Source organism: Seriola aureovittata, chromosome 11 (assembly GCF_021018895.1).
Source record: "Seriola aureovittata isolate HTS-2021-v1 ecotype China chromosome 11, ASM2101889v1, whole genome shotgun sequence".
Classification (NCBI taxonomy): domain Eukaryota; kingdom Metazoa; phylum Chordata; class Actinopteri; order Carangiformes; family Carangidae; genus Seriola; species Seriola aureovittata.
The window spans coordinates 28,150,348-28,162,502 of NC_079374.1; the positions used below are offsets into that span (position 1 = coordinate 28,150,348).

Genomic DNA, 12,155 nt, shown 5'->3' on the forward strand with positions numbered 1-12,155 from the left:
TTAATTTCCACACTGATCAGGTTATTTCAGTTGTTTTTCATCGTTTAAGGTTTCCAAAACACTGCGAATGACGGCAGCTCTTTAAGATTCTTTATGATTTGGTCTTAGTGAGTGAGTCTTGACTGCTTCTAACTTCTCCAAGACTTTGTGAATAGTTCTTAGTTAGAAAAATAATGAGTCTTAAATAAAGGACTGACACACCCATTATTTTGAGTTAGGAGCTACTTTTAGCCTTAAGATGCTTTGTGAATACAGGCCCTGATATCTGTTGTCAGGTAGGGGATTATAGAAGCATGATTTTTGTAGTCAGGTAGGGGATTATAGAAACTTGATTTCTGTTGTCAGGTAGGGGATTATAGAAACCTGATTTGTCCTTGAGATAGGTAAAAAGGTTTCTAAGTAACTCCCCCCACTTAATTTTACTCATGGTACTGAAATTATTCTTCAGTCTGAATTACTGACAGGGTGGACTAACCTCATAGTCGACCTCCAGTGAGTCTCCCTCCCCTTTGGTTTGGAAATGCTGCGTGTGGGAGTCCATTGTGAGGTTCACCTGTTTGTTGAAGCGCTCAATGACGACAGAGTGCCAGTGCTGGTCGTCCAGCAGACTGCCCACTGTGACAGCAACACGACTGCTGCTGAACCTCAGCCTGGTGTCGTCTGACAAAGACATAAAACACCTCAGTGAATAGGTAATTATCTGAAGTCATTTACTCAATAAAAAGAATTGCTTGTTCCAGTTTCTCATATGTAATTTGGAGGTTTAAGTTACAGGACTCAAAACTTATGACTTTTAAACTCCACTTTAACCTAAAATGCCTTCATATCCAAAATGTGGTATTCTGGTAAATAAACTGAACTGCAAACGAAAGCTGAGGATTTGGTTTGAAGAGTGTCTGTGATTTTGATGTTTTGGTTTTTTTTTGGCTGATGAAAGTTTTCAAATTGTGATTGACATGAACTCAAACTGACTGCAACTGCTGTCAGGTCAAGTTATTCCTCTCTAACTATGCCACACCCCTTTCATGTTTGTTACAGCCTCCAAGAATAAAGCTCAAAAGGGGCAGGAGGCTGCAACATATGTAAAAAGGACACCAGACAAGAATAACATTTCACTCAAGCTTTATTGAAATATCCCCCGAAATTATTCATAGTTTATTGACCTAAACCAAAGAAAACGAAAAGATATGGAGACCCTGGCCAAAATAAGCAAACGACAGGTAAACGCTGGGCCAACCACAAAGTGGGCCGTTGCTCCCAGCGCTTCCTGCTAGACTACCTAAACCCAACTTAACCTAAAACAAAAGACGAATAACATGACTACCGATAATCTCCAGCCCGAAAGAACATAAACTAAAATAACAAAACCCCACCGCACCTAACTGTGCGTGGAGGAACGAACCCGGCTTGGAGAAGGAAGAGAGGACAAAAGAACCCTCACCCAGGTACAGCTGTCTGTCTGTGTGTGTGTGTGTGTGTGTATGTGTCTCCTCCCTGTCTCTGCACTCTCCGCCCCTTTTATCCCTTCCCTCTGTCCCCGAGTGCGGATTGCACCCAGGTGTGAACCATGCAGAGGGAACTGGAAGGCAAGTGCAGCCGCGAGAGAGGACGGGACACCAAAACCAGGGCGCATACAACAATGTTGAGCACTGAAGGAAATTGATCATTTTTCTGAGATCTGTAACTAGGAGGTGCCAGCACACAGACAGGAAGCTGTTTAGACTGGTCATGTCTGCTGCAGGTACCACTGCACTCCCACTGTTGGTCCTATCAATGTTCTTCCTTCCTTCTACCTTTGTGTCTGCCATTATCCCCACCCTGTTGATCAGCTGAAACAACTTTGGTGTGCTTAGGGTCTGACTGATATACTGGTTTGAAGAAATTAAACCAATGTGATTATCTTTTTGACATTTTACCAGTTTCCTCCTTGTTGCTGAGGTTCAAATCAGTTTCATCAGCTCAATGCACAAAACTCCACATGCTTCAGCCATCACTGAGACCTGAGTGATCAACATCTCTTTCTTCTTAATCATAATTAAATTTCATCCAAAATAGGCAAATGTAGCGGCTTTGTACTCTCTCTCTTTGCGTTGTGTAATTTAAGAGACGAAGATGACACACATACACATCTGAAGAATGTAAAATGAAAAGAAAGTGCAAGATAGCGAGCAATGTGTAGCACTAGCCATTTTGTAAACCCAATTAAAAGAAAAACCGTTCGGGAACTATATGTTTAAAATAATACAACTTCAACCACCCCTTAGTATTGGAAATTACAGTAATTAATATGACACAATGCGGAGCTCATAGCTCGTGCACAGCGAGGTCCGACTGTTGCTACCCCCAGGGTTGCACGACCCTAAACCAAAGGGGTGCTGCATTTAATGACCATGGGACAAACAAGTTTACGTGTTGTGAGATGAGTTTTTATGGCAAGTGGAATCACCTACTTCTTAACTCCGTTACACAAACAGGCAATTTATGAGTACACTGTAAAAAAAAAACAAACGTATTTTCCGTAATTAAAATACAGTTTATAGCTTTAATTTTACATGAGATTTTCCGTATTTTTGGGGCTTTTTAATGTTAAATAAAAGCCATTTACCCGTATAAAAACAATGAAATTACCTATAAATAAGGTCTAACATTGTTATAATACAAATAATAAGGCTTAAAATTGCAGAAAGGTACTGTTATTAATTGGTTTTTATTACATAATTTTACATTTAAAAAAACTTGGATATTAATTCATATGTGATGTAATAAAATTATATACCACACATAAAAACATTTGATTTCTCTTTCAAAAAATATCCCAAAACTGTTGAAAACCTCGGTAGGGGGTTTAAAATTGCAACAATCTACTGTTAATTTTTGGTTTTTACATGTAATTTTATAAAGATTTCTTGTATATTTAACATACCTTTCATGTTAAAAAAGTATTTTATTAACAGTATCTTAGCCTGTTTGGTAAAAACCCAAAGACCTTTGGTTATATAACACTATCTTACACTCTAAAAACATCAATGAAAAATACATACAAGGCAAAAGTTGGATGTAATTCTTTAATGACAAAAAAGATTGTGAACATTAAACAAGTTTTTTTTTTTTTTAATAAAAATACATGAGTGCTCAGTATGATACTTACAGATCATCTTGATGGTTAAGATTACTGATGCTGAACAGGCGGTTTGGGTTATACAATGTGAGTTGTATAACCCAGGTATACCCTGGCTTACTACTACAGTCCGTAGGGAGATAGAAGTCCAAGGTGAAAAGTCCATTGCCATAAAAGTGTCCTTTAGTAGTAAGGATGTTTCCAAGGTGCTACCTCCTCCTGTCCTGTCCTGTAGCTGTTGATGCAAGAGAGCAGAAAGGGCGCAGCGAATGTTACTGTATGTGGACATCAAGGTGGTGAACTTTGTAGCTTTTAAATGGGCCAAGCTCAATGTCCTAACACGTGAAAAAAGAAAAAGTTTTAAAAATGTATCTATTTATTCACAATGTATTCATCATTTACTTTTTCTAGAGTTGTATATCTTACCTAGAAAAGTAATAATGTCAAGGATTCAGCTGAGGACCACTCAACTTCGGGACTTCAGGACCACTGGACATATTTGACTCAGCCTGCTGGACAGCACAACATATGCTTTTACTGACTGAACAGATATTCCACAAATGCAACAGGAGTACATCTTTTAACACTGGTCAAACAGCCATAACATTATAATCATCAACAAATGAACAGTATAACTAAGGTAATTATGACACTTTGGCCTGAAATACAGTATGTCCTGGCATGCAAAATCAAGCACCCCGTTTTTCTCAAAACACTCAACAGCCACTTCAAAGGCGATGTCACTTCAAAGAGGAGAAAAAAGCGGGAGTCTGAAATAGCTGCAAACATAACATTGACTTCCACAGCAAATTTCAACCTCTGCAGCAACTGTGGCCGCCAAATGTTGGAGAAAAAAAGATTGTCCACAGACCTGCTGATAATGTTACAGTCTATGAACCTAACAACCAACGACAGAACCAGCTGTAAGTTACCTTAGAGCTAACGTTAGCCTAATGGTAAAGTATCTGGACACAGCTAAAGTTGCTTATCAATTTGCCCTTCACTGGCAACGTTAGCTAGTAGCAATTGAAAACACATAATCTACATAATTTCACATAAACAACATAATCTAAATAATTCCACTCATAAAAAATGTTTACCTTGTTAAACTTGATTCCACCTTTCCCTGGCAGCCGAAGACAGAAAGTTCTGGAGGAGAGCAGAGAGTGTAGCATAGCTCACACACACAACTGTCCCGGAGCTCGAGGAGGCGGAGCTGAGTGCAATGCTCTGATTGGACGGTAAAGATTCAAACTTTAATATTTGAATAAGGCGCCTTTCTGTCCAGGGTGTGTACTCAAATTTAAAATGCATATATTTATTACAACCCGTTTTCCAAACATTGACTTACCTTAAAAGTATAATGGGGAAAAAATCTGAAAAATGTCAATGATAAAGACTATATTTTTATATAGTTTTTATACCGTTTTTATACAGTTTTTATACAGTTTACACCTGCTTATACATGTTATACATTGACAAAAACACATTTATTCAACATTTGTTGTTGTGAAAAGTTCTGTAATTACACAAGATTTTTGTAAAGTAACAAACAAATCTCAATAAAATTACAGAACAAGTACTTCTTTTACTGTTAATTGTCAGTCATTTTATCTCATTTTATAATCTATTTACAGTATTAAACTTGAATTTAACAGTTTAATCTCTTAAATAACGAAGAAATACTTGTGAAATTACGCTAAATTTGCAAATGTATTTTAACAGTATTTTTATGTGAAAGAAAACAATTTTCTTTTTAAAAAAAGGAAATTTTATGGTTTTTCACAGTTACTGTTTTCATGTTATTTTACATTTGACATGTAAAATCACAGTCTAATTTTGTAATTTTATTAATGTTTTCATATATTTTAAAAATACAGGAAAAGTCTGTGAAATATACAGTAAAAATTCAGTTAAATTTCAGATTTCTTTTACAGTGTAACTTTAATGGTAAATCAGAGAATGACAGAACAGATAACTAAGTATTGCACAAAATTTATTTACAGATTTTCATAGTGACAAAGCCGGTCAGTGTATGTACCAGATGCGCTCAGGGTCCTGTGTTTGCAGATAACATCGGAGTTTTAAATCGAAAAAACAACTGGACTTGATTATTTGCTTGGGAAGACGTTTCACCTCTCATCCAAGAGGCTTCATCAGTTCATGTACGCATCTGACCAGGCTGGTACTGGTCCAACTTTCTGGTGTGGAGACCCAGGTATTTAACCTCTTGTGGGCGCTCAGGCTGATGATGTCACTGGTTCCCTTTTGTGCTCCAAGTGTCAACGACAGTCGTTTGACAGTCGACAATCCATCAAGTCCAGTTGTTTTTTCGATTTAAAACTCCTTTAGGATACTATGACCTGGACAAATGAGAGTATGCACAGGCTGATCACACATTATGATTGGCAGTACGTCAGAACGTGTACGGATTAGGGATTGACCAATACAATATTTTCAAGGCCAATTCCAATATCGATTATTAGTCATCAAGGGCTCCTTGATTACAATTACTGATATTTGGAACAGATATGCCATGACAAAACTACTGCTAGATGAGGACTCTTGCCATGGCGTCCAGGTGTTTCTATTGTTTTGTCCACCCCATTGATATCAGTAGGCTAAATAACAGAAACACCTCTGTATAATTGTCACACGGTGAGGTTAAGTTGGGGTTTTGTCCTGTCTCCATGTCTTGTCATTTCCTGTTTTATTTTGAAAAGTAACTCTCCTCTCGTTTCAGGTCACTTGCCCTTCCTCATGTGTCACCTGTCTGAGTGTCTTCCCTGATTCCTGATTGTGTCCACCTGTTTCCCATTGCCCTCATGTGTCTTATAGTCTGCGTCTCCCTTTGTCTTGTGCCAGAGTGTCTCGTTCCAGTCGTGCACCCCAGCCTACTATCACAGTCCATGCCTTGCCTTGTCTTTGCATTATACTTCGTCTTTACCTCCTTGTGAGTGAGTTTTTGTTTGTAATTTCATAGAATAGAGTTTTTTGTTTGTCAAGTTTATAGTAGTTTTTGTAACCTCCTTGTGAGTGATTTTTTGTTTGTAATTTCATAGAATAGAGTTTTTTGTTTGTCAAGTTTATAGTAGTTTTTGTAACCTCCTTGTGAGTGATTTTTTGTTTGTAATTTCATAGAATAGAGTTTTTTTTTTTTTTTTTTGTCAAGTTCATAGCAGTTTTTGTAGCCTCCTTGTGGAGTGATTTTCTGTTGGTTTATTCCTTTTTTATTTCAGCAGTTTTGTCCCTCCAGTTGGAGTGGGTTTTGTTTATTAGATTCTTCCCGAATAGCATAATTTTTTCATAGTTGGTTTTATTTGTCACTCCCTCTCGAGGTAGCAGTATTTCAATAAAGACTGCCTTATTGACACATCTGAGTCCTCATTCTAGTCCAGGCCTGACAGAACACTCTGGCCAGTATGGACTCAGCAGAGGATCAACAGCTGGCAGAGTACCTGCGTGCCCAAGAGGCCCGTCTCTCCCGTCAGGAGGAGTTTCAGACGGCTTTGGCTCACCAGTTGAGTCTCCTTACGGGGCAAATTCAGGGCCTGCAGGATCGTCCTGCTCAGACGACCACAGCTCCCGAGTCTCCGGCAGCTGTTGCTGCTCCCGCCCCGGCTGTGCTCAGCATCGGGGCTGGCAGTAGGTTAGCCCAACCAGAGAAATTCTCTGGGGAACCGGGACTATGTAAGACTTTTATCATTGACTGTTCACTGCATTATGAGCTATCTCCCCAGGCTTTCCCCACTGACCGGTCCAGGATAGCCTTCATGATGTCCCATCTGACCGGACGAGCCAAGGCTTGGGCCTCAGCAGAGTGGGCTCGGGACTCTCCACTCTGCAGCTCCTTCACAGACTTTCAGGCAGCTTTGCAAAAGACTTTTGACCCAGTTACGACTGACCGGGAAAGGGCGCAGGAACTGAGCAGACTCAAGCAAGGCAGTGACTCTGTTTGTGACTACGCCATCCACTTCCGCACCTTGGCTGCGGAGAGTGGGTGGAACTCTACCGCCCTGTATGATGTGTTCTTGAAGGGGCTGGCAGCCTCCATTCAAGATCTTCTCGTGCCTTTGGATCTACCACCAGATTTAGACTCCCTCATCGCGCTCGCCATCCGGACGGACAATAGGGTCCGCCAACTCAGACAGCAACGTGGCGGCCGATCTTCAGAGAGACCCACGCGCACCCAAGCACCGAACTGGCCAGCTCCCTGCCGTCCACCGCTGGAGCAGTGTCGTCATTTCCCCGCGGAGGGAGAGGAGGAGCCCATGCAGCTGGGAAGGGCTCGGCTGACTCCTGAGGAGCGACAGAGACGACAGCAGGAGGGCCGGTGCTTTTATTGCGGTGAATTAGGTCATCTTGTCGCCGTCTGCCCAGCCAAGAGATCCATAGTGGTGAGTAAGTTCACTGCTTCAAGCTCCGTTTTACGTACCCTCACCACGGTCAAGGTAATGCACCACACCGTCACAGATCTTGATGCACTTATTGACTCAGGGGCTGATGAGAGTTTGATGGACTGGGGTTTAGCTGAGGAACTGGGCCTCAAATCTGAACTCTTAGTTAAGCCAATTAAGGCCAAAGCTCTCAACGGTAAAGAACTGTTCACCATCACACACATCTCTGAACCCCTCAAATTGCACATAAACCAACATGGAGAACACATACGTTTTTATTTATTCAAGTCACCTTCTCATACACTGATTCTGGGACTGCCGTGGCTGTTTCACCACAACCCTCATGTGAACTGGGGAAATTATGGGGTGGGGGGAGGACTGTGTTGGAGACTGCTTTGACATCTCGACTCAGGGGGAAGATGTTACTGTGGCTAACTTTGCCTCTGCTAATCCCGCCACAGACTCCGAGTACCCGGACCTGAGCTCCGTGCCTTCCTGCTACCACTGCCTTCGGGAGGTATTTAGTAAAAACAAGGCCATGTCACTCCCTCCACATCGGCCATATGACTGTGCAATTGAACTGATTCCAGGCTCCACCATACCCAAGGGCCGTCTGTACTCGTACTCTGGGCCAGAGAGGGTGGCCATGCAGGAGTACATCAAGACCTCACTGAAGGCAGGGTTGATCCGCCCTTCATCATCTCCAGCAGGGGCCGGTTTCTTCTTTGTGGGCAAGAAGGACGGTTCCCTAAGACCTTGCATAGACTACAGCCCTCTTAATGACATTACAATTAAAAACCGTTACCCACTTCCTCTCATGTCTTCGGTGTTTGACCAGCTCCAGCAGGCCAAGGTATTCACAAAGCTAGACCTTCGCAATGCTTACCATTTAGTCAGAATAAGAGAGGGTGACGAGTGGAAAACAGGTTTTAACACACCAAATGGTCATTACGAGTACCTGGTCATGCCGTTCGGGTTAACCAATGCGCCTGCGGTGTTCCAAGCCATGATTAATGAGGTACTCAGGGATTTTCTTGACCATTTTGTTTATGTCTACATTGATGATATTCTCATTTACTCCCCTGACCTTGACTCACACCAAGACCATGTAACCAGAGTACTTAAAAGATTGTTGGAAAATAATCTCTATGTCAAAGCAGAAAAGAGTGAGTTCCATGCCGACACCGTCTCCTTCCTGGGCTTCATTGTAGCCCCTGGAAGAGTGCAGATGGACCCGGCTAAAATTAGCGCTGTAGCCGAGTGGCCCACACCTGATAGCCGCAAGAAGGTTCAGCAGTTTCTCGGTTTCGCTAACTTTTACAGGCGGTTTATCAAGGGCTTTAGCGCAATAGCTGCCCCTCTCCATGCTCTTACTTCCTCTCAGGTGCGTTTCCACTGGTCTCCAGAGGCGGAGACAGCCTTCCAGACCCTCAAGCGTCGCTTTACCTCGGCTCCCATCCTCACCATGCCAGACACCCAGTGACAGTTTGTAGTCGAAGTAGATGCCTCCAACGAAGGGATCGGGGCTGTTCGCTCTCAAAGGTCGGAGCAGGATGGTAAGATGCATCCCTGTGCCTTCTTGTCACGACGGCTGTCCAAAGCTGAGCGGAACTATGATGTCGGCAACCGGGAGCTGCTGGCGGTCAAGGTCGCTCTGGAGGAGTGGAGACATTGGCTTGAGGGGGCTAACCATCCATTTATAGTCTGGACTGATCACAAAAACCTTGAATATATTAGAAAGGCCAAGAGACTTAATTCTCGCCAGGCCAGGTGGTCTCTTTTTTTTAACCGTTTTTCTTTTTCCCTCTCTTACAGGCCGGGGTCTCGCAACGTCAAACCAGACGCCCTGTCTCGACTCTTTGACCCCGAGCCTGTTGCCAAGGAACCAGAAACTATCCTCCCACTAACCTGTGTGGTTGGAGCGGTGACTTGTCAGATAGAAAATGAGGTCAAGCAGGCTAATGGTGAGGCTCCGCCACCTAGTGGGTGCCCAGAGAATCGCTTGTTTGTCCCGGTTGAGTTGCGCCCACAGGTGATCCACTGGGCGCACACCTCACTGCTTTCCTGCCATCCGGGAGTTCGGAGGACAATGTTCGCCATCTCTCGGAGGTTCTGGTGGCCATCCATGGAGCCGGAGGTCCGGGAGTACGTAGAGGCATGTTCGGTCTGCGCCCGAAACAAGACATCCTCCAGGTCACGTATTGGGCTTTTGCAGCCGCTCCCCATCCCCTCCAGACCATGGTCTGACATCTCCATGGACTTTGTCACGGGGCTCCCGGTCTCTCAATGTAACACCACTGTACTCACAGTGGTGGATAGATTTTCCAAGATGGCTAGGTTCATTGCTTTGCCGAAACTGCCCTCCGCCAAGGAAACGGCAGAGATCATGATGAACAATGTTTTCAGGATTCATGGATTTCCCAAGGACATTGTCTCTGACCGGGGGCCCCAGTTTACTTCCCGGTTCTGGAGGGAGTTCTGTCGACTCATTGGGGCTAAGGCCAGCCTGACTTCAGGTTACCACCCGGAGGCCAATGGCCAGACTGAACGCCTCAACCAACAACTGGAAACCGGCCTTCGGTGTCTAGTCGCCCAGAATCCCTCCTCCTGGAGCAAACACCTGGTCTGGGTCGAGTATGCCCACAATTCACTGCCCACCTCAGCCACAGGATTCTCACCTTTTGAATGTGTATTTGGTTATCTGCCCCCTGTGTTTGCAGACAACGAGCCCGAGGTGTCAGTGCCCTCCGCTCATGCCGTGATTCGTCGCTGTCGCCGTATCTGGGCAGCCGCCTGGCAGGTGTTAATTCGCCAAGGGGACCGAGTCAAGAAGGCTGCAGACCGCAAGAGACGACCTGCCCCAGCCTACCAGCCAGGTCAGAGGGTGTGGCTGTCGGCTAAGGATCTCCACGTCAGGGTTCCCTCCAAGAAGCTGGCGCCACGGTTCGTTGGTCCGTTCCCCATCACCAAGATCATCGGTCCTGCAGCTGTCCGCCTTCGCCTGCCTCGATCCCTTCGTGTTCACCCTACCTTCCACGTGAGCCAGATCAAACCTGCGAAGGAGAGTCGGATGCTCCCAGCTGCCACACCTCCGCCGCCACCTGAAGTGGTAGACGGCGGTCCAGTTTATAAGGTCAAGCAGTTGTTGGCGGTACGTGGCCGGGGTAGACAATACCTGGTGGATTGGGAAGGCTATGGACCTGAGGAAAGACAATGGATCCCTTCCCGCTACATTGTAGACCTGAGCCTCATAGAGGACTTTCATAGGGACCACCCTGAACAGCCTGGGCCGTCGGGAGTCGGCCCTAGAGGGGGGGGTACTGTCACACGGTGAGGTTAAGTTGGGGTTTTGTCCTGTCTCCATGTCTTGTCATTTCCTGTTTTATTTTGAAAAGTAACTCTCCTCTCGTTTCAGGTCACTTGCCCTTCCTCATGTGTCACCTGTCTGAGTGTCTTCCCTGATTCCTGATTGTGTCCACCTGTTTCCCATTGCCCTCATGTGTCTTATAGTCTGCGTCTCCCTTTGTCTTGTGCCAGAGTGTCTCGTTCCAGTCGTGCACCCCAGCCTACTATCACAGTCCATGCCTTGCCTTGTCTTTGCATTATACTTCGTCTTTACCTCCTTGTGAGTGAGTTTTTGTTTGTAATTTCATAGAATAGAGTTTTTTTTTTTTTTTTTTTTTTTTTTTTTTTGTCAAGTTCATAGCAGTTTTTGTAGCCTCCTTGTGGAGTGATTTTCTGTTGGTTTATTCCTTTTTTGTTTCAGCAGTTTTATCCCTCCAGTTGGAGTGGGTTTTGTTTATTAGATTCTTCCCGAATAGCATAATTTTTTCATAGTTGGTTTTATTTGTCACTCCCTCTCGAGGTAGCAGTATTTCAATAAAGACTGCCTTATTGACACTCTGCATCTGAGTCCTCATTCTAGTCCAGGCCTGACAATAATGTAACATAGTTCAACAGCTCCTCACACTACATCCTCCAAAATGATCATACAGTTGAATCAACAACTGTCTGAAACAATTTTATTACAAACTGAACATTATCATCAGGCCAATGACCTGTTCTACAACAGGTTTAACACAACCTCACCTGTTCTCACTCCCACTTCTTCAGCTGCAGCTTCTTGTACGGCATCTTCTTCACAGCCTGCAACTCCCTCCACACTGGGGTCAAGTCTCCTGTCCTTTACAGAGGAAGAGGTAAGAGCAGAGCTCAAGAGGCTAAAAAAGCAGCAGGCCCGGATAGTGTGTGTCCGAGGCTGTTAAAGGACTGTGCAGCTTGGCTGAGCCTCTCCAGAGGATCTTCAACTTAAGTCTACAAACAGGGAGGGTCCCGGTCCAGTGGAAAACATCATGTCTTGTTCCAGTACCTAAAGTAGGATGACCAGCTGATATAAATGACTACAGAGCAGTGGCCCTCACATCACACATGATCACTCATGAAGACCCTGGAGCAGCTGCTTCTCTGCCTTCTGAGGCCACAGGTTGAACATGCACTAGACCCACTACAGTTCGCCTACAATGAACATATTGGATTGGATGATGCCGTCCTTTATATACTCCACCGGGTCCATTCTTACTTGGATGAACCAGGTAGTTACATCAGGATTATGTTCTTTGATTTTTGATCTTTGATTTTTC

The 12,155-nt window shown here is 44.1% G+C and overlaps 1 protein-coding gene across 1 annotated transcript in view; it reads right to left on the reverse strand.

The window, feature by feature from the left end:
• Nucleotides 1-12,155, reverse strand: part of LOC130177688 (contactin-associated protein-like 5) — a 218,462-nt gene that overhangs the window by 84,179 nt on the left and 122,128 nt on the right. Inside the window, exon 7 of the mRNA XM_056389607.1 lies at nucleotides 476-660. Coding sequence (XP_056245582.1) covers nucleotides 476-660 — 185 coding nt within the window. The remainder of the gene's footprint in view (nucleotides 1-475; nucleotides 661-12,155) is intronic.